The sequence below is a fragment of the Bombyx mori genome, chromosome 5, assembly GCF_030269925.1.
Source record: "Bombyx mori chromosome 5, ASM3026992v2".
NCBI classification, from domain to species: Eukaryota; Metazoa; Arthropoda; class Insecta; order Lepidoptera; family Bombycidae; genus Bombyx; species Bombyx mori.
The window spans coordinates 10596234-10615703 of NC_085111.1; the positions used below are offsets into that span (position 1 = coordinate 10596234).

Consider the following 19470-nt stretch of genomic DNA (forward strand, 5'->3'; position numbering starts at 1 on the left):
TGGGAAAATAATACAATGAATGGGCTTGTATTGTGATCAAACAGCTCTTAACGTTATAAGTATAACTTCATTTATTCTTTTTCTTTTATTTTTAAAGCCAGTCTTTAGATTTCTTAATTTTTTTAAAAGCCAATATACAGATACGAGGACGTCTTGTAGGTAAACATTAGTTTCCAACTGTATGTTTATTTATATTCCAAAAAAGGCATTTTTCAAATTTAACTATTTTTTTATTAATCTTAACAACTTACGTTTCAGTGATCTCGGTTTTGCCTGTTTTCTACGAGACATCCTTCGAACACAAATATTTACATACGCATAAAAACAAAACTATCTTATTTATTTACATGTTCTTTGTGTAAGGATCTTATGATATACGTGTAAAGTTCGCAAAATAAGTTAAGAACGCGTGTACAGTTACCGACACTTCGGCCGGTCACGCGGCTCACCCCGCGCTCACTGAAGCTTACTGGCGCCCAACAAGTGGCAAAAACAATAACGCAACCCGCGCAAACTCATAAGACGTTTTTAGAAAAAAAAAAGAAAAATACTCAATACTAATCCGTATAGGAAGTTAATGCATGTGTGTACATACTTCTCACTATAATTTCGCTGCGTCTACTGTCGATTAACTAGATACGTTTACTTGAATCGTTTTGTAGTTTATCGTAAGGTATATTTATAATTTTATAATTATAATCGTCTACTGCAACAAGTGTGTAAAAACCAGATCAGGAAAATATATAAAAATTAAAATTAACTACGTTAATACAAACAGAAAAGACCTATCAAAACGATTGTGTTACATTATATATATACAGTAAAAGCTCTTTATTGACGCTTCCTTCATTCGCGTTTTCACTATTCGCATATTTAAAAAATGCGACCCAATTCCCATATTCGTGGCTAAAGATTTCTTTATTCGCGGATTAATCAATACATCGATACATGCACGTTAATAAAAAGATATCCAACCGAATATCCTTTATAAACGCGTAATGTTCCATATTCCAGGTTTCTGTATTCGCGGCATATTTACAGAACATATACCCCACGAATAAAGAGTTTTTACTGTAGAGTATAAAGAATGAGTAAAACAAACAAAATCTAAGTAGTGCGTATGTCACTCCCACCTAGAAGCCTCTATTTCAGCACTGGTCATGCTTTACGCAGTGAAGCTATTATCACCGAGCTGGTAATCCCAAATTAATCCACCATGTTTCATATACCAACGTCCCGTGATTGATGATGTCAATCTCATGGGTGCTTTAGCGTCGCAACGCTACTTGTCTGTGATTTCAGCATACATTCGGTATGCTGCTAATTTTACTATATTAGAATTATTTTGTCTGTGCAGTTTGGGTCATAAAAAATCGGAGCGGTGAAGCGAGTATTTCGCTCTCTCTTCCACTCACGAGCCTTATGGACGGGCATAGTGATGCGCATTATTGTTGTCGATAAGCGTTATCGATAATGTATTTAGTTTTGTCATTTTGTGGGTTAGTGATAAAAATGAAAGAAAAAATCACTAATCGAACACTTAAAGCGTGTTCAACTAACTAAACAAGATAGCGTCATTGTTAATCCATTTTACGACGTTAAAGCGTTTAGCTGCCTTTGATTTTATAGGCCTCAATTCTACTATAGTTGGGTCAAAACATCTATCACAAAGATTTCATTAAACCAGGTACCTATGCTATGTTGGACCAACCAAACGTTATACGAACGTATAAAATGTCTAGAATATTTAAAATCAAACTTATTTAAATAAAATGTGTAGAATAAAAAATATTAAAGCTATTCTAAATAACTCCCATAGAATATAGGGCCATTCATGCCCGACGCCTAGCGATACAATGCTTAGCGACTAGCCAGTTTTGCATGCTTGATGCCTGAAGAGTTGCTGTTAAATTTAGTTGGGTCTCCGAAAATTCTTTGATAAACAGTTTACACACAACGCTTTTGAGTTGTTCAGAGAAACAACTAGTGAGCACTAATTCAAAATAGCACCTCAAACAGGTCTAAATTAAGAGTAATGAAACAATAAATTATCAATAGTACTGCACAATCTGGATAGGTCTGCTTATATATTTACTGTCCTGATCCTTAACGATTTCTTAGCAGATCAAACGGACAATATAGTAAATCTTGATTCTACGCCTCAAAAAGTTATGTGAATTAATTGGTTTATTAATTGTTTCTTTAAATTCAAATGATTATATCATACATATGCGGTGAGTTAATAATTGCATAGCACAAATACTTAAAGGTGGAAAAAATTAAAGAAACTACTAAACGTGACTTTTTGGATTCTTGCAAAAAAATCTATTTATGTCTCAATTTATTACCCCCACTATTAAACTGAGATATTATTTCATTTTATTTCATCTTATCTCATCTCGTTTTATTCCATTCCATTTCATCCTATTATCAATTTCAAATAAATCGTCTTCACTCCATTCCGCTCTAATTCACTTCTCAATACTTCTCATATAGCAAAGTACATAATAATATATTGTAATAAATGAAAATTAATTTTTAGACCTGGATTTAAATAGTGGCATTTTGTTTACGAAGATGAAGTTCTAGCGTTGTATAATAAAATCAAACACCAAACATTTATAAAATTTGCATAATTACTGTTGGTAAGTTATATTCTAACATCACCTTCTATTACCATTTTTTTTTTTTTAAGAGATTTTATGACCTGGTAACTAAGACCTTTAAGTCATGTCTTATTTTACTTTAAATTCTTAATTTTATGAAAAATGATAATATGGAGTGAAATGAAATGAAGATGATTAATTTGAGACATTAATCAACTGGGATGAAATTTAATGAAACGAAATGATATGGGATGAAATATAATCGCAGTAAAATGGTGGTCATTTACTGAGATTTTTTCAGTGGACTTTTTGGAGGAACACGAGAAGTTACGTCCAGCAGCTTTGTTTCATTTTCCCACATTTGTGCACTTTCACAGATATTAAACGGTTAATAAACCACCATTATTACACATTTAAACCTGAAGAAACACTAAATAGACAAAATAAAACAAATCACACAACTTCACTCCTCGCGTTCCCGCCAAAAAGTCTTCTATTACCATCCTATCATTATTGCATAGATTACAGACAGTAATAAGCCTAAACGGAACACGATATTAACAACCTACGACTATGTGGTATGTGTTCTTACAAACAAACTACTAAAGATCGAATAATAGTAGCCATGATCGAGTGAAACATTCATTGAGTAAAATATAAATTGATAAGTAAGAAACCTAAGGTTTACGATATATAGGTCTATGATTCAGCTACCGTACCTACTCAACTTTTGAAATTGAAATGTCAATATTGTCAATGTCTATCGCTAGCATAGATAATACACTGAGATAATACCTTAATATTTAATATATGTCAGTCAAAGTCAAGGACGAAGGAAGTGCTACAAAATATGAGCACTAAAATGAAATATTTATTAAATTAGCAATACACATGTAACAGAAACTGTGCGTAAATTAATTGAAAAAATTTAAAATGGAACTTCCCTATGAGGTAATGATTACATTTTATTACTAAGATTATAGAATCAATTGTAGTTTAAAGTTATTTTCCTTTGTTCACCTTTACATAATATTTTTCACGTGATTTTAATGATATCTTATTACAAGGAATTTTCGTTCGCAAGATTACTAAAATTTATTGTTGTTGTGGATCGTTGAATAACATTTTTGATGTCTCTGTTTCCATTTCCAGATTTTAGTGTATTTATTAAGATTTCTCCCAAAATCTGATCGAAAATCAGCGAGTGAAACATGTCGTTCGTGGTATATAGCAGCAAATGATCAACATTTTCTGAAAAACAAAGTAGTTATATTTTATAAATCAGTAATTAATGATGAAAACTCATCACCAATCCAAATATTTGAAAATTCTTTTACATCATACCATAACTTTTTTTTCAACGAAGTCGAATTATCAAGCAAGTTAAATGATTTTTGGATCAAAATAGGAGAAAACATAAAATGTTTATCTCTGACAAGCTGTGATGTAAATGAAAAGGTATTTGTTCATATTTTACAAAATTGTACTAATTTAAAAGAGCTGCACATTAAGAGTTGCAAAGAACTATTTATGTCTGGTCGATTGCTTGAAGGAAAAACAGAAGGTCTTTTAGTTACTAAACTTGAACATTTGAAATGTCTCAGCTTATCTGGAAATCAGTACTTAACTGATGCTTTATTTAATAGATTTATATCAGCATCTCCTGGATTAGAGGAACTTAATCTATCTGGATGTTCTCTACAATTTCATCTAGGTCTTGTCAAAAAGTTCTATCCAAATGGAACAGACATTTTTCAGAATCCATCAGAGAGTGTTTTAACTTTTCATTTTATTCATCAAATGATAATCTCCAGAGCTGACAAAATAAAACGACTGTTGTTTTCTAATACACTAATTGATGGTGCTGCTCTTAAAACTTTATCAGAGATAAAAAATCTTCAATTAGAATCACTGGAAGTGCATGCTTGTGATCAACTCACTAATACAGGCATTTTATCACTTACAAGCCACCAGATCTTCTTAAAGGAACTTGATATTGGACTGTGTACTAGAGTTACAGATCAGTCCCTTGTATATATTTGTAAAAATCTAGTCAACTTAGAAAACCTCAATATTCAAAGATGTCGAGCTGTGACTGATTTAGGTATTGCAGAGTTGGGTAAATTAATTAAATTAAAATCATTAAACATCTCTCAGTGCGAACTGTTGACTAAGGATGGATTATGTAAAGGTATATGTGCTGAAGTAAATGTGGTATTAGAAGATTTAGATATACATTCTCTAAATTTAGATCAAACAGGCCTCATAATGATCTCTGAAAAATTACCAAACTTACGTGCATTAGACTTGAGTTATTGTTTTAATGCAGTTACTGATACATCAATCCAAGTAATATTTAAGAATCAAGCATTTCTTAAAGTATTAAAAATTAGCCACTGTGATAAAGTCTCTGATGCTGGTTTAACTGGTATGGGGAAAATAGAAACTGAAACAAATGATGATGGACCGATAGAATCCAATTATAATACAGAACCAACATTACCAAGGATATATTTAGGATCCAGAGCCGAAGAAGAGATTGTTCGTGATGCCAAACGCAAGCGTGATGTAATGCGTATGTGTGAGAAGATATCAACAAATTCCTATACGGGCTATTCACTTGCAAGGCTCAAGGGTCTGCGTGATTTGGATTTGAGTGGATGCAACAGAATTACAGATGTTAGCCTTACTTATGCCTTTAATTTTAAAGAACTTATCAATTTGAACATTAGCAGATGTCAACAAATAACACACCAAGGTGTTGAGCATTTAGTTAAGAATTGTCAGAGTATTGAATATATCAATCTCAATGACTGCTATAACTTAAATGATCATGCTGTCAAAGAAATTGTTCAACAATTGAAAAGGTTAAAACAACTGGAATTAAGGGTAAATAATGTCTATTACATTTTTAAAATGTAGTTATAAAATGAACATAGTATATAAATTTATTGCTTAAATTCTGCCTCAAAAAAGTCATGTATTATGGTTAGAAATATGTGGTCATCAGTTACAATACAATTGAGACTTCACCCTCATATCTCAAAATGGGCGACTTCATTAATGTTATAATAATTATTTATGCATTGAGCTGCAAAACAGCACAGCATTAAAAATTCAGAAGAAATTAAACATGTATATTATTTTACAGCCAATATAAATTTAACGAATTTCTTCATTTGATCGATTTACTAAATACTTTGCATTTGTTTTGTAGGGATGCAATCAATTAACAGACAAGACACTGGAATATGTCCGATCTTATTGCGAGAAATTAAAATTTTTGGATGTACAAGGCTGCAGGAATATGTCACCAGAACTTGCTTGCTCTATTGGAAGTTTACCTACCCTCCACACTGTGTTGATGACCAAACCTGGACCATATGTAACAGATGATGTAAAGCAACGTTCGCCTGCACCAGCATTCCTTCCTGCCTTAATGAGAAAACTTCGTTTACACTAAAACCTTCAAGAGATCTTATTTAAAGATTTTTAAAACATGTTGTATTATGTGTAAGATATTAATTACTAAAATTGCTTTTAAAAATGAATGAGTGGATTATAAAAGTATACACTACACAATATTACTCTGTCAGAAAAGTACCAGGAAAAGATCAATAATGTGGTGGTTGCTGTGGTGGTGTTTGCTCGATGGTTTTTTGCAGTTTTTGGTCAAAAATTCATTCACAATGCGAAAGTGCATTTAACATGGTGCAAAATCCAAGAATTTTCTTTTCACAAATCTGGCCCTTTTCGCTGAATTTGCTCTATTTAACGCCCCTTATGGTTCAAATATTATTCTTTATTTACCGCTTGACCTTCCGGCAAAAATTCCGAGTGCACAGCATCGCGATAGTCAAAAAAAACATCAACGTGACTTGATTGACTTTGGCGTAGTTTGTTAGTGGTCTTTTGGAACTAGCCGAGCGGCAACATGTTTCATACCCGAGTGATTGCGGTATTTAAAATGGTACGGATCGGCTCATGAGTTCGGAGGCTATCTCTTTCAAACTTAATGGTTTTGAGTCACAATTACCTTCACCTTTGCGATGTTAAGTTCAATTGTAAACGTTCGTGGCCTAACAGAGCGAGGAAAATCTGTCATTATACTAGACCGATTTTGAACGCTTTGTACAACTCATAAGCACGTGTCTTTGAAGGCTATTCAAAGTCTTCCGTAACATTTTCAGTGATTCCGTACATGAATTTTCATTTGCGATACAAAATTTTAGGGAAAATCTATGTTCTAGGTTTTTGTTCATTATGAAATTCGCAATACACATTTGATGTGATGTGACTATAAACAGCACTGTACTTATTCTAAATAACTATGCAACACGCCACGCCAAACAGTTGTGCCAATTTAATCTAAATTTTAGCAACAACAAAAATAACAAAAACCTGAATTCGGAACCATAAACAAATGCATCTATTTCCGATACTTTTTTGACTGAATGTACTTTGGGTTTGTGCCCAGCACATTATAATTTAAGCGTCTCAAGCAATAGGTCTCTACCGCTACTGTGTTTTGGATCTGCTGCTGAGAATACCTACGATACTTTGTTAGCAAGGCTTGACAATGTTAATGGTAGATGACGATTGCGTGCAGCTTGATGAATTTTCTAATAAAAAACCACCAATGATGTGATTAAATGAAAATATATTATTTACTTTATGTACATTTGTAAATTAATATTTATTTGGAAAATAGGTTTACACATTTTGTTTGATGCTTGTATAAAATGTAAGCTTAAAATGATTTTATATTTACAAGTGAAATCAAAGTGTATCTGTGATAAAATATCCCTTGCAAGTACAAAATTGAATATATACTAATAAAATGAAACTAAATGGTAAAATGTTTTTTTTTAATACTCATATTACATTCAATTTAAAAATAACTTATCAATAATGATATAAGATATATTTCTTAAGGATAGCTTATGTTATCTTACTTTGTTCCTATAGACAAATTTTATTTTAGTCTTAATTTTTATACGCGAGTTGTAAAATAGTAATCATCATCACAATAACAAATGTAGATAATCAGGGTCTAAACATAACAGATTTGCATAGAAATAAATTTTTCATGGACTAAATCTGGAATAGCACATTTATTTAGGTTATAATGCAATGTTAATATAAAAATATTTAATAGCTTGAAAAACATGTATTAAAATTAACTTTGGGTTCGAGACCAGATTGATCAATGATGTGCTTGGATGAAAATCACCACATAAATTATTATTACTGCCTTTGAAAAAGGAGAAGCTCTTAACGAGCATGGGGTGAATAAAAATGCACATAATACTTTTACTGATTTCATACAACGTATAGGCAGTGCAGGTTATGAACGTTTAAAACGTATTTATAATAAATACACATTTGATAACATTCAGTTTCATTTTAACAACAAAAAAATATTTTCCTGTGCCAAATTACATTTTGGGTTTTTTATTAATATTTACCATCATCGCACATACAAACCCTGGTATGCTAACTAAATACATTATTTTGTATATAAATATATTTATGCGAATGGTACTTTTTTAAACAAATCGGCAGTCATACTGCAAAAAAAAACTAAAATAAATCACAATTGTATAACAAACAAAAATAATTCTTTAGACATCGAACAACAATCATCAGTTCTTTTTGTGAAGCTTTGCAGCTGTCGACTTTCAAATACGAGGCAATCTTACCGCGCAGTTAATTTACACTATGGATACATATGTACAAATTTGTATAAGTGAAATTGCTACTAAAGTTAATCCTTATCTACACACTGAAGTTTTGCTGTTTTGTCAAACGCTATGAATACAAAAGCTTTACATAGTTACATATTATAATACAAAATGTACACATTGCTACTGGATATTGTAAACTTGACATATTTTTATATTTCTACAGACTACTCATATAAAGTTTGATATTATATAATCTTTATTTTAAGGCACCAAAGCAGCAATTTATTGAGAGTTATCACGTTATTACGCAGTACGTACACACTACAATACTAATTCATTAGCTGATTAAAGAGAAATCGCAATTCTATCAAACAGAAAAACTATGTAATACAATACAAAACTGCTAAAACGTTTCCCGTTTAAGCAATAATAATATAAGATGCTGTATTGGTAAAATATTACAAGATATACCCATAATACATTGAGAACAGTCTTGAACATTTTCCCACATACCCATGTTATTAGTCCGTTATTTTCAACACACTCATCACTATTATACTTTAGTTCATAATTGACATTGTGTCACTTTTTTGAAGACCGCTTCTCATGAGGTGTTTCCAGTTAACCTTGCTTCATGGTTTGAGATTAAAGGAAGGTGATCTGACCTGCACCTGAGGAGTATTGAGCGTCGAGCTGCTGACTTCAGGTGATAAACAACCTTCCTGAGAGTTTTCACTCTCTAAATCTGGCATATTTATATCCTCAAAGTCTGGAATATTTCCTGTATACGAGATAAGCTGATTCCCTTCAACTGAAACGTTCCCAAAATGTTTAATTAAATAATAGGAATTGTATCGGTGATGTCTTCTGTGAAGCTTCTTGTCTTATAATAAACTGCAATGGTATTGCAGATGAAAATTAACTCATTGCAAGCTGTGTATAGCTCGAGCAGCAGATATAACATTATATAGATCGCAAATAAACAAAATCCACATAAGGGGAAATACAATGTAATAATGAATTTAAAAAAAAAAAGCCGCAAACTGAACTTAAATCCTAAGTCATTCAATTTGTAGACAAAATATAATTGTATAAACAAATAAAATATTCATGCAGTAATAGAAGCATTATGATAAAATTGTAAAAGGATTTTATACCACAACACAATAATATATGAGAGCAAAATATAATCTTATTACTAATAGGAGTTCTAAATCCACTTTGTAACAATTTACTTTTACTCTATGTTATAATATATACCTAAATATCAACTTAAATTTTAATATTAAATAGACTACATTAAAGTAGGAGCCTAGCTAAGCAATGGTAATCAGAATGCTCCTTTATATATATATTTTTGTATTTTTTTCAATCATTACAAGAAATCTACAATTAAATAAATTTATAATCAGCTACTTCAGTGATATCGATATACTACGTACAATATATACTTCCAAACTACTTAATACCCAGAATAATTACACAACTGCTAGTATTATCTAAAAAAATTGTTGAAAGTGAAAAAAATTACCAAAAATATAGAATGTATATAGTAAATATACTAGTTTGTAACAGTTTGAAAATAAACAAATACTGCCAGTTGTGCTTGTTCTCTTTATCAATTGGCGAGTGACGAGCAGAGGTTAGGAAAGCAGCCGATATTTTTTGTAGCTGTACAAACTGGGCATTCATTTTCTACTTGTAAACTGTGCAAAATTGCAATAATTTATTCAAAATACTACATCAGCGTTATATAAAAGATATGGTTACTACCATCGTCTTCTATAAACTGCTCGGCACGGTTCTCGTCACTGCACAGATTCGATATATCACCTTTCTGCTTCTTTGCTTTAATTAATAACAGAATATTACAAATTTATACACGACATATTATGGTAAAGTATACTATTATTGTTGTCAGATTAGGTAAAGTAATCAGATAAAATGTCGCAACAAACGTGATCACCGTGTAGTTGCTTCGTATTGTGTTTTTGTTTCATTTTAATAACAATTTTAGTATCCATTTAATCCTTACGGTAAAATTGAATAACTTGTACCACAAATTTATTTTCTAAGTTCATTCTATTTTTATCATCACTAAGTCTATGATACTTTAATAATAAACACGCCGCTAGTCGACTACCCCATCCGTTGTTATTCGCCAACAATTACCGAACATAGATTTACAATGTCACTTTTGCTGCAACACCATTAGGTAACCTCTTCGCATGACTATCCTTAACCCTTTACCGAGTACATCCAACACATGACGAGAACGAGTACTGGACGTGCACACCAGTGCAAACATCTTGACAATGAAGAAAGCCAGCTTTCTATTTTGCTGGTGAGGCTTCGCTGTTACCAATCAGCCAATCAAAATCAATCATCGGATACTGTTTGGTTGTATCTACAATTAACATAAACTTGTAATAACTAAAACCATATTATGTTGTAATGAAACCTGAGGTTTAATCAACTGGATGAGCTATTTATTGATTGGAAACAATTACTTATGTTCAATGAATGAAGCAACTCACTGTCAGAGTCAAATAATGTTTAATCATGGACACGTTTATCGGTCGTCTGTCGGTTTCCTCGTAAGGTCCACAGCGAAGTCACGCAACTGGAACTCGACATTCTTCAGATATGTCGAGTTGTGTGAAACCTAGACAGCTGAGTCACAATTGGGAAAGCTAGCTGCGTGTTGTGTGTGTTGACAGGATTTTTAGTGAAATTTCAAATTGCCAAATAAAATCATAGTTGTGATTAGAAAATTTTTGTGTTTACTTACCAACATTGTTAGATGTTTTCGCCCTTTCGTCGGCGGGGTTGTACGATAAGCCGTAAAATGGATCGTCCGATCCGAATAACTGAAATCGCATAAGATGTATAATTATCGTTTAAAGAATCATGAGTTGACCAAATTCATTCCCAAAGTTTTCCCTAACAAAGAGATATATTAAATCTTACCAAAGCGGTGTGCCTTTTGACTGGACATTACGCAATTCAATAATATCAGTAAAGTGCACTTTCTAACTGAAAATGGGGATTACGTCTATGCCTATAGTGTCCTGTTTTTTAGGTATCTTACCTCGAAAGGGTGAAAACGGAACCTATTGATTTCATCTCGTACATCATTTTGTTCGGCCGTCTGTTAACACATTCATTTGTTATAAAAACATCAATGTAGGTAGGTACATTACAAAAAAAGTGCAGCTTTGTGGCATCAACATTATTTGCATATTGTGTACAATTTCAAGAACAGGACATCTGAAAGTCTTAAAGTTCGACACATATTTATTATGGTTATAAAATTGTCACGACTGCAGTACATATATGTATGTGTATTTTTGACTACTTATTCAAGTTCAATAAATTTCCTACTAAAAATGATACAAGATTCATGAACGGGATGATGTCTTTGCCGTAAAATCCATCACCAACGACTGAATCAAGAACAATCTCAGAATGGTGACAAAAAAACGTATTCTCGATATTGGTCATCAAGCAGAATGAAAATATTTAATTAAGTATCCAAACTACAAGTTCTCGCGGATACCATAACTTCTTTATAGGCGATACTCCCATTGACCAATTCAATCTAATATCTGACCGACATACTCAAATTGAATACAATTGAACGCACGAGAAAAATCACTGGTTCCATTTTTACCTCTTCGAATTTATATCATACGTTACTTATTATATACAATATTTACTAATAAATCGGTTCTATCAAATTTTCGTTGTTATCAAACGATAACGATGTCAATTGATTGCGAGACTAAGTTCAAATTTAGCTATGACGCACTTCACTGCTTATTCGATTGAAGCAAACACCATTATTCGTATGACGATACTCTGGAGTCTTCTTCAACTAAATAATTATATTGTGTCAGGATAGAACGACGGGCCTGCCACGCATCTTATGCCATAACTTCAAAGGAAAAACCCAGTCGTGGCCAACTGTTCATAGTCAAAATTTACATGCTCCACGTTGCATTATAATAATAACACATCGAGGGGAGAAAGACTATTTGGTTTAATAAGCGATATTGTGCTTAATATGCGACATTTATCATTGATTAAAATTGCGTTTTATTTGGTTTTAGCATCAACAGTTAGATGTTTTTAATTTAAACTTCGATTAAGCTTACTCCATTCAAATAGGTGAAGAAGTTTTTCTGCTATAATTTTTTCCATATTTTAAACTTCAATTGGCTCTTCCGTAAAGTTGCAAAAATGTCACTTAAACCAAATAGCCTTTCTTTACCCCTCGATATCATTATTACAGATTCCTTATCATCTCTTTTTAGATTTTTAGTAATTCAATTGCATATTCAATTTAAGTAAAAATGAAGTGAAGAAGTGAGAAACAATTAAATTTATTCCAAACATGGAATACGTGCAATAAATTAATATCACACAATTTCACGCTGTAGACGATCGACAGCCGGCATCCGACAACAACACCTTCCCTCTCGCAATGTTTACGAATACGAAGTTGCCAAGCCACTTAATAATATACCGGTCTAGAGGTGGCTAATATAACCATTAACCAATAAATTTACCGGTAAAAAAAATTAACACTTCTATTCGATAAATAAAATTACCCAAAACGGTTAAAAATACCGTTTTACAAAAACACTGCGTGTAGTGGCATAGGCAATTATTGGAAATTATATTTATACAAGTTTCAACTTTATTTCAACAGGTAAGATTCATTTTCGCCTTGCAGATGTTTTCAACTTATCATGTAAAAAATATTGAATTTTATGATTTCATTGTATGCTCTATACCCCTCAAAATAAAGCACAATATTTAAGTTGGTGTATTTTACAGTTAATGATAATTTTTTTCGTTAAAAAATTGAAATGAAACGATATTTTTACCGAACGCGAAGATGACGCGATTGGTTGATTTTTTAAACGTAATATTTTGTTTGGTACTTGACATTTTGGCGGCTCAGTGCATCTTTTCTATTATTTTGGTAAAGTTGTGTTTTTGTATTTTAAGAGATTTGTACTTTGTGTTTGTGTGTTTTGACTTTGTTTTTGTGTGTTTGAGACTTTGCTTACTTTGTTGTTGTGGATTTTTAAAGTGTATATCTAATTTATATGCAGAAATATGGGATCATTTCGGAAAGTGCTTGGGAGCGGAAAAAATTGCAATGTGTAATTATTGTAAGAAAAATCAATTCAAAAATATTGAACCAGCGCACCGCCGTGGTGGAAAATTTGTAAAGAGTTTTTCCCACTAATCATTTCGTACTAATTAGTTAAGCTAATTAGCCCTAAGCCTGTAGCTTCTAAAGTTCACTGAATCGAAAATAAATGTAAGAAACTCTACCATTCAAGTTTAACATTAGCAAAATTAGTTTTTCAACGAAAAGATTTACCGGTATTTTCAACCAATAAAAATATCGGTAATTTTTTTTATCAATTACCAGTTAACAGATAAATAAATTCAACCATTAACGCCATCTCTATACCGGTCCAAATACAATCACACAACTGATTATGGTAGTGTGCGTGCCGACTGTCTGTGATCAAGGCACAAGGCGCTACACGCGGTCGCAACACGTTGCCTGCAACGTGACTTTCGCAGCACTACCAACCTTACGAAAACAAATGCTAATGTTTACGTCGCGTCGGCCTGTCTAATAGTCCCGTTTGTATGTGTGCGTTAACAGTAGCTACACAACAAAACCACACAATTTCGCAACAATTTTTTTCTATAAAAATTATTTTGTGGAAACTACAATAACTGAACATAATAAAAGTAATCAACCATAATTATTATAATATAAAGTATCTGCATATGCCGCTAGAACCTTTTTTTTTTTAAATCTATTATGGACAAAAAAATCATACCCCCATTAAAGTATTAGTATCCAAAGCATAACTGTCGCTTCGCAGTAGTTCTCTTAACGATTCAAGGTCCGATTGCATTGCGTCTAAATGATCGTCAAGGTCATTCCTGAAATTTCACACAAAATTGGATTACTTTTATATAATTTTTATTACTTTAGTCTTGTATTACATGTATGATCTGTATGTATTGGTTGTATTATATCTATTGTTAAGCAAACAACTTTGAGATCAATCTGTAACTCCACACAAACTAACAATCACTAATAGATTCAGAAGAAGATTGATAATAGAGCATTCTCATTATAATAGGGTTCCTATAGGTAACAACTTGACATAGAGTAAGCACAATTCAGCAATTTTTTTTTTAAATATCCCTTTTTTCTTTTAGGTTTCCTTAAAGGTATTTTGTGGAATAAAACAATATTTTACATTAACTCAACGTTTTTTTTGTGTTAGGAGAATTAGAATTTCAATAAATATTTATTTGTAGTAGTAGAATATTATTGATATGTTTGTTATTCAAAATAATTATCATGAGTTACACATACTTGTTAGAATTTGTTCCAAAATGAGAAGAGTATTCTTCCCAATTTTTGCTGATGTTATCTCTCCTATTCCTGAATATCGAAATCACATTAATGCAATTGATACTTTTTTTTAAAAACAAGACTGACAGTACCACAACTAGGTTTTTTAAAGCTATATATTTGATAAGTTTTATTACTTTACCTTGTTTGGAATCTGTTTATTTTGTTGTTCGTATTATTGTTCACTGTTGCAAGAGTCATATTGTTCCAATCAAAATCATCTTGAAGCTCAGTCTTGATTGCCGCTAAGTTAATGTTCTGTGTGTCGTCTTTATTGGACTTCTTAGACTTTTTGGAAGGTTTAAGTCCTTCATTTACTTTTTCTACTTTTATGTTAATACCACCCAACATTTTGTCTTTAGTTGAAGATACCATTGGGTCCTCATCAACATCCTGAAGTATATTTTCTATTCCTGTTTCCTCAGCAGTCAGTATCCCCACATCACTTACAGAATCATCACTTGCAAATATTTCAGCTGGAAGCTTAAAATCAGCAGACGGGTTGAAACTGCTGGGAGATATTAAGCTTCTAGTATTGGAACTAGTAGTCTTGATACGAGGTTTGGTCTTTGAAGTGCTTGGTGTAATCGTAAATACATTATTAATCGCTGGACTCTGGTTTAAAGGTGATGAAGGTTTACCCTGAGTTGGAGATGGGGAAGTAATTACTGGCAAATCCTCATTGAATCGTAGTCTATTACTCTTGACAGGATATGCGATTTTATTGCCTCCTGTTGATTTAAGAATACCATTAAACACATTTAATACATTACACATCGAGAATACATTGGCTAAAATATGAGAAAGGTGGCTTAAGGACGTAAATCACAAATTTGACTTTTATCATTACCTGATTCAATATCATCACCGTCTTCCATGGTGACATGGTATTGAATATTGGATAATGGGTTTGCTACATTTTGATTATCAGTGATATTATTCAAATCTGTAGCTACAAAGAATGTAGGGTCAATGGCATCTTGGGAGGATTCATTTTGCAGTATGTCATCATGTGCCAATTCATGTATTGTAGGTCCATCCTCCTGAAAAAAAACATTAGTTTTTAATTTGGTCTGTAGTATATAAAGTCATTATTCATATTAAACAGGCAAAATACGAACCAAATTTTCATCACTTATCTCCTCCAATAAAGGATCCTTGTCTAGCTTAATATTTTTTAATCTTCCTGGATAAGAGCTTTCAGTGGCAGAATTATGAGCGGCATTATTTATCATCAACTGATATGGTCTCTTGACTCCAACATTATTGCCGTTAGTATTAGGGGGTCTTGCTGGTTGCACCAATGACATCAAAAATTGAATGAGCTGAAATATAAATCAAAATTAATATAAAAATTCATTTTGACATTAAATTATGAGAAAACAATAATAATAATAATAATAATCATTAAATACTCTACTAATAAGTTTATTGTTTCATAGATGTTAGCAATGGTGGGGATACATCCAAACCTACAAATTGTTTTGTTATTTTTATGTATATCCCTTTACCCACTGTATCAATACTTTCAACATCCATAATTTAAAGATATTACTGAATACTTACATTGTTCACTATTTGCTGTTGTTTGATATGCTTCTGCCGCAAAATAGCGACTTCTCTCCATAGTGCTTCATTCTCTTGTTTCATTGCACTAAATTTGGCATCGAGGCTTTCTTGTTTTCCTTTCATTTGTTTCACATCAGCTAAAACTTTATTCATAAGCTCAGGCTTTAACAAAATTTTTTCACCACTTTCATTGCTTGTTACAACAGATTTTGGAATTGCAATTTTTCTTTTAATATGTTCCAACAAATATGCATGTCCTTTCATAAAACAGGGATGCGAAAACTCTATTTCGTCTTTTTCATATCTCAAGCCGCCATTTTCAACAGATGTTATTTTATGAAATCCATACATGTTAAGTTGTCTTATAAAACTTGCCATATTGTTGTGTTTGTAGTACAGTGGTAAAAGTTCTCTAGCAAAATCTGCCTGATTTTTTATGACAAACGTCTTTCCACCCTAAAAGTTAAAAATAATTAACTTTAAATAATTGAAACAGGCATTTTATAACAGCAAATAATAACAAGGTATTCAATAACATGAATTTCACTTCAATGTAACAAGAACACAAAACAACAAAAAGTTCCACACGTTTAAGAAATCTTTCTGCATATTTACTTTGTGAAAATAAATGTTTGTGTTTGAAACATATGCATTACTGTACTATTCATCAATTTGTGATAAAACTTTGCACAGTTGTTACTTCAAGGAAGATTAATGTTTTTAAATTCTCCCTAGTTTAGTTCAAGCTTATTTTGCGAAATCTTTAAAATTTCGTTGTTATTTTAAGATTTACATATTTCTGATTTTGGCCAAAATAATAATATATTCGTAAAGTATATGCATAATTATGTATTTAGTTTTAATAACAACAAAACATTTTTACATTTTAATATGTGTATCGTAGTTATTTCTCATGTCGGGTGAAAGTTAAACGACTTGTCCATAATAAATTCATCAGAGCCCGAGAGCATGGCATGAAACGTGACTTGTAACTATTTATTTATCAGATTTTTACGGCCGAATGTCAACTTGATTCATTAAAGGTTGTGTTTATTGGACTTTTTTACTAAAATTTAACACTTACATTTATTTTCACATCACAGGTCACTGATTTAATACCAATACTATATTTAATAGAACATAAGTCTAATAACAAAATTACTAACCGGACTCCAAGATATCAATTGATTTGTTTCAGAATCATTAACCAATTTCCACAGTTTCCCAAGAAACGCAGGGACACTTGCCCCAATTTCGACAACGGAACGCATTTTTTAAATAAATTCTACTGAAATCACATAAAATGTAAAGTCTTCAAATTATCTCACGGTATTTTTTAAGAAAATTATCAAGTTCGGCAATACACTGCTCAGATCGCCATTTTAATTATAAACACACACAACTAAAATATTCCGAAAAGATTACAACGCACACTAACGCAATTTTTACGTAACTACATAGCTGGTGTAACACATACAAACTACAGCACAGAGACGTCAATAATCAAACCAGGCGACCAACAAAAAAATATAAATACTCCAGTTTTTTTAACATTTTGAGAAAAAAGTCATTAAAGTACTCAATTATTATTCCCCATATCTGGGAAAAGTTTTCAGCCTTTTTGTATAATGAAACTAGAAAAACACGTAGTAACTCCTTACCTATAGCTAAATAGATACTAATAACGCCAAACAAAAACTATGAATTTGACGCCGATGCAATAATTAGGTAACAACAATAAGATTTTCTGATATTTGTACTGCAGCTGCCTATCACGAAGAAATAAATGCTACTACTTTAAAAACCCAAATGTACCGATCGAATCTACTGTATGTAGCAAAGAGATAGTCTATAATCTGTATTAACACCTATTATTAATAAATGAAATTGCATAATGATAGATTTTACATAAACAACGGATCTACAAATTAACTAGTACCTAATTATAAACCAAAGTAAGTATTACACATTCCGGAAAAATAAACATTTCATTCAATGCGAATGTTAAGAATAATAAATTTCTCATTCTATATGTTTTCGTGGTCACAAAAACTATAATATTCGAAAAATCGTAAATTGTAAATTGTAAAAATAAATGCAAGATCAAATCGTGAAATAAGTATTTATTAATTTTCTTTATTACTTTTTTATACTAGCATTCTCTCGGGTGTCGAACAATATCTTTAGGTTTCACACAAACTTAGAACAGAGTAGAACAAGCTACTTTTTCCCACTACCTATTCGCTGTTAGCTTAAGAAGCTATTTCAGCTACGCCCGGACGGGTAAGTGTGCTCATGCGTTTAACCTGAAAGAATTTACTAGCACTGGCCCTAGCAAGAGCCGTGATTCGCAAAATCTACCATCGGATCGGAATCGCGACCCACTGAGAAAATCCAACGAGAAACTCAGTAGGCTGACAGCCTCAGCCTCAACAGCGTACCTACTCGTAGCCCTCTTATCGTGGCCGCCGCTAATTACTTATCCTTTGGAACTCACGGTATGGCCTGGCTAAAGATTTATTTATAAAAGTAGTGTTTCTTCGATAATGGTGGCTTTCAAAACTTCTGTCTTGAAGTTGTCGTGGCATAAAGGATAAGACGTCCGGTGCATTCGTATGTAGCGATGCACCGGTGTTCGAATCCCACAGGTGGGTACCAATTTTTCTAATGAAATACGTACTTAACAAATGTTCACAATTGACTTCCACGGTGATGGAATAACATCGTGTAATAAAAATCAAACCCGCAAAATTATAATTTGCGTAATTACTGGTGGTGGGACCTCTTGTGAGTCCGGGTGGGTGGGTACTACCGCCTTGCCTATTTCTGCCGTGAAGCAGTAATGCGTTTCGGTTTGAAGGGTGGGGCAGCCGTTGTAACTATACTGAGACCTTAGAACTTATATCTCAAGGTGGGTGGCGCATTTACGTTGTAGATATCTATGGGCTCCAGTAACCACTTAGCATCAGGTGGGCTGTGAGCTCGTCCAACCATATAAGCAATAAAAAAAATATTCTAGTATGTACCTGTGAGAATTTAACACAAGTATGTAAGTAAGTATGTCGAAATTTTACAAAATAGTGGGATGTGGTTGTGACTATGAGTGTGATGAATGCTTTTTTTCCCTACCTAATTTTTGGAAGCCTAA

At 32.3% G+C, this 19470-nt stretch overlaps 3 protein-coding genes across 13 annotated transcripts in view; 1 reads left to right on the forward strand and 2 right to left on the reverse strand.

Annotated features, from left to right (window-relative positions):
* The window catches only part of LOC101739648 (zinc finger protein 521), a 90079-nt gene extending 89677 nt beyond the window's left edge, over nt 1-402 (reverse strand). The window contains exon 1 of the mRNA XM_021350602.3: nt 252-402. Coding sequence (XP_021206277.1) covers nt 252-291 — 40 coding nt within the window. The 5' untranslated portion in view covers nt 292-402. The remainder of the gene's footprint in view (nt 1-251) is intronic.
* Nucleotides 403-3402: 3000 nt separating this feature from the next.
* LOC101743040 (F-box/LRR-repeat protein 14) lies at nt 3403-7465 on the forward strand. Its single transcript, XM_038011354.2, has 3 exons — nt 3403-3557; nt 3759-5495; nt 5824-7465. The coding sequence occupies exons 1-3, from the start codon at nt 3540-3542 to the stop codon at nt 6067-6069; spliced, it is 2001 nt and encodes a 666-aa protein (XP_037867282.2). The 5' UTR covers nt 3403-3539; the 3' UTR covers nt 6070-7465.
* Nucleotides 7461-17794, reverse strand: HSFd (heat shock factor-d). 11 transcript variants are annotated; one of them, NM_001257056.1, is given in 11 exon segments: nt 8926-9104; nt 10067-10141; nt 11085-11163; nt 11385-11444; nt 14167-14272; nt 14715-14783; nt 14896-15484; nt 15604-15796; nt 15875-16078; nt 16320-16778; nt 17489-17593. In NM_001257056.1, coding segments are annotated over 11 exon segments (2118 nt in total).
* Between the last annotated feature and the right edge of the window lie 1676 nt (nt 17795-19470).

What these genes read in the sequence shown, in the direction of transcription:
- LOC101743040 (XM_038011354.2), top strand. An exon ending in TAAAACAACTGGAATTAAGG is followed by an intron (nt 5,496 to 5,823) that starts GTAAATAATGTC and finishes TTTGTTTTGTAG; the next exon opens with GGATGCAATCAATTAACAGA.
- HSFd (XM_012693657.4), bottom strand. Translation starts at nt 17,593, where the DNA reads ATGCGTTCCGTTGTCGAAATTGGGGCAAGTGTCCCTGCGTTTCTTGGG. An exon ending in AATTGATATCTTGGAGTCCG is followed by an intron (nt 16,779 to 17,488) that starts GTTAGTAATTTT and finishes TTTAACTTTTAG; the next exon opens with GGTGGAAAGACGTTTGTCAT. An exon ending in CGGTGATGATATTGAATCAG is followed by an intron (nt 15,485 to 15,603) that starts GTAATGATAAAA and finishes TTAAATCAACAG; the next exon opens with GAGGCAATAAAATCGCATAT.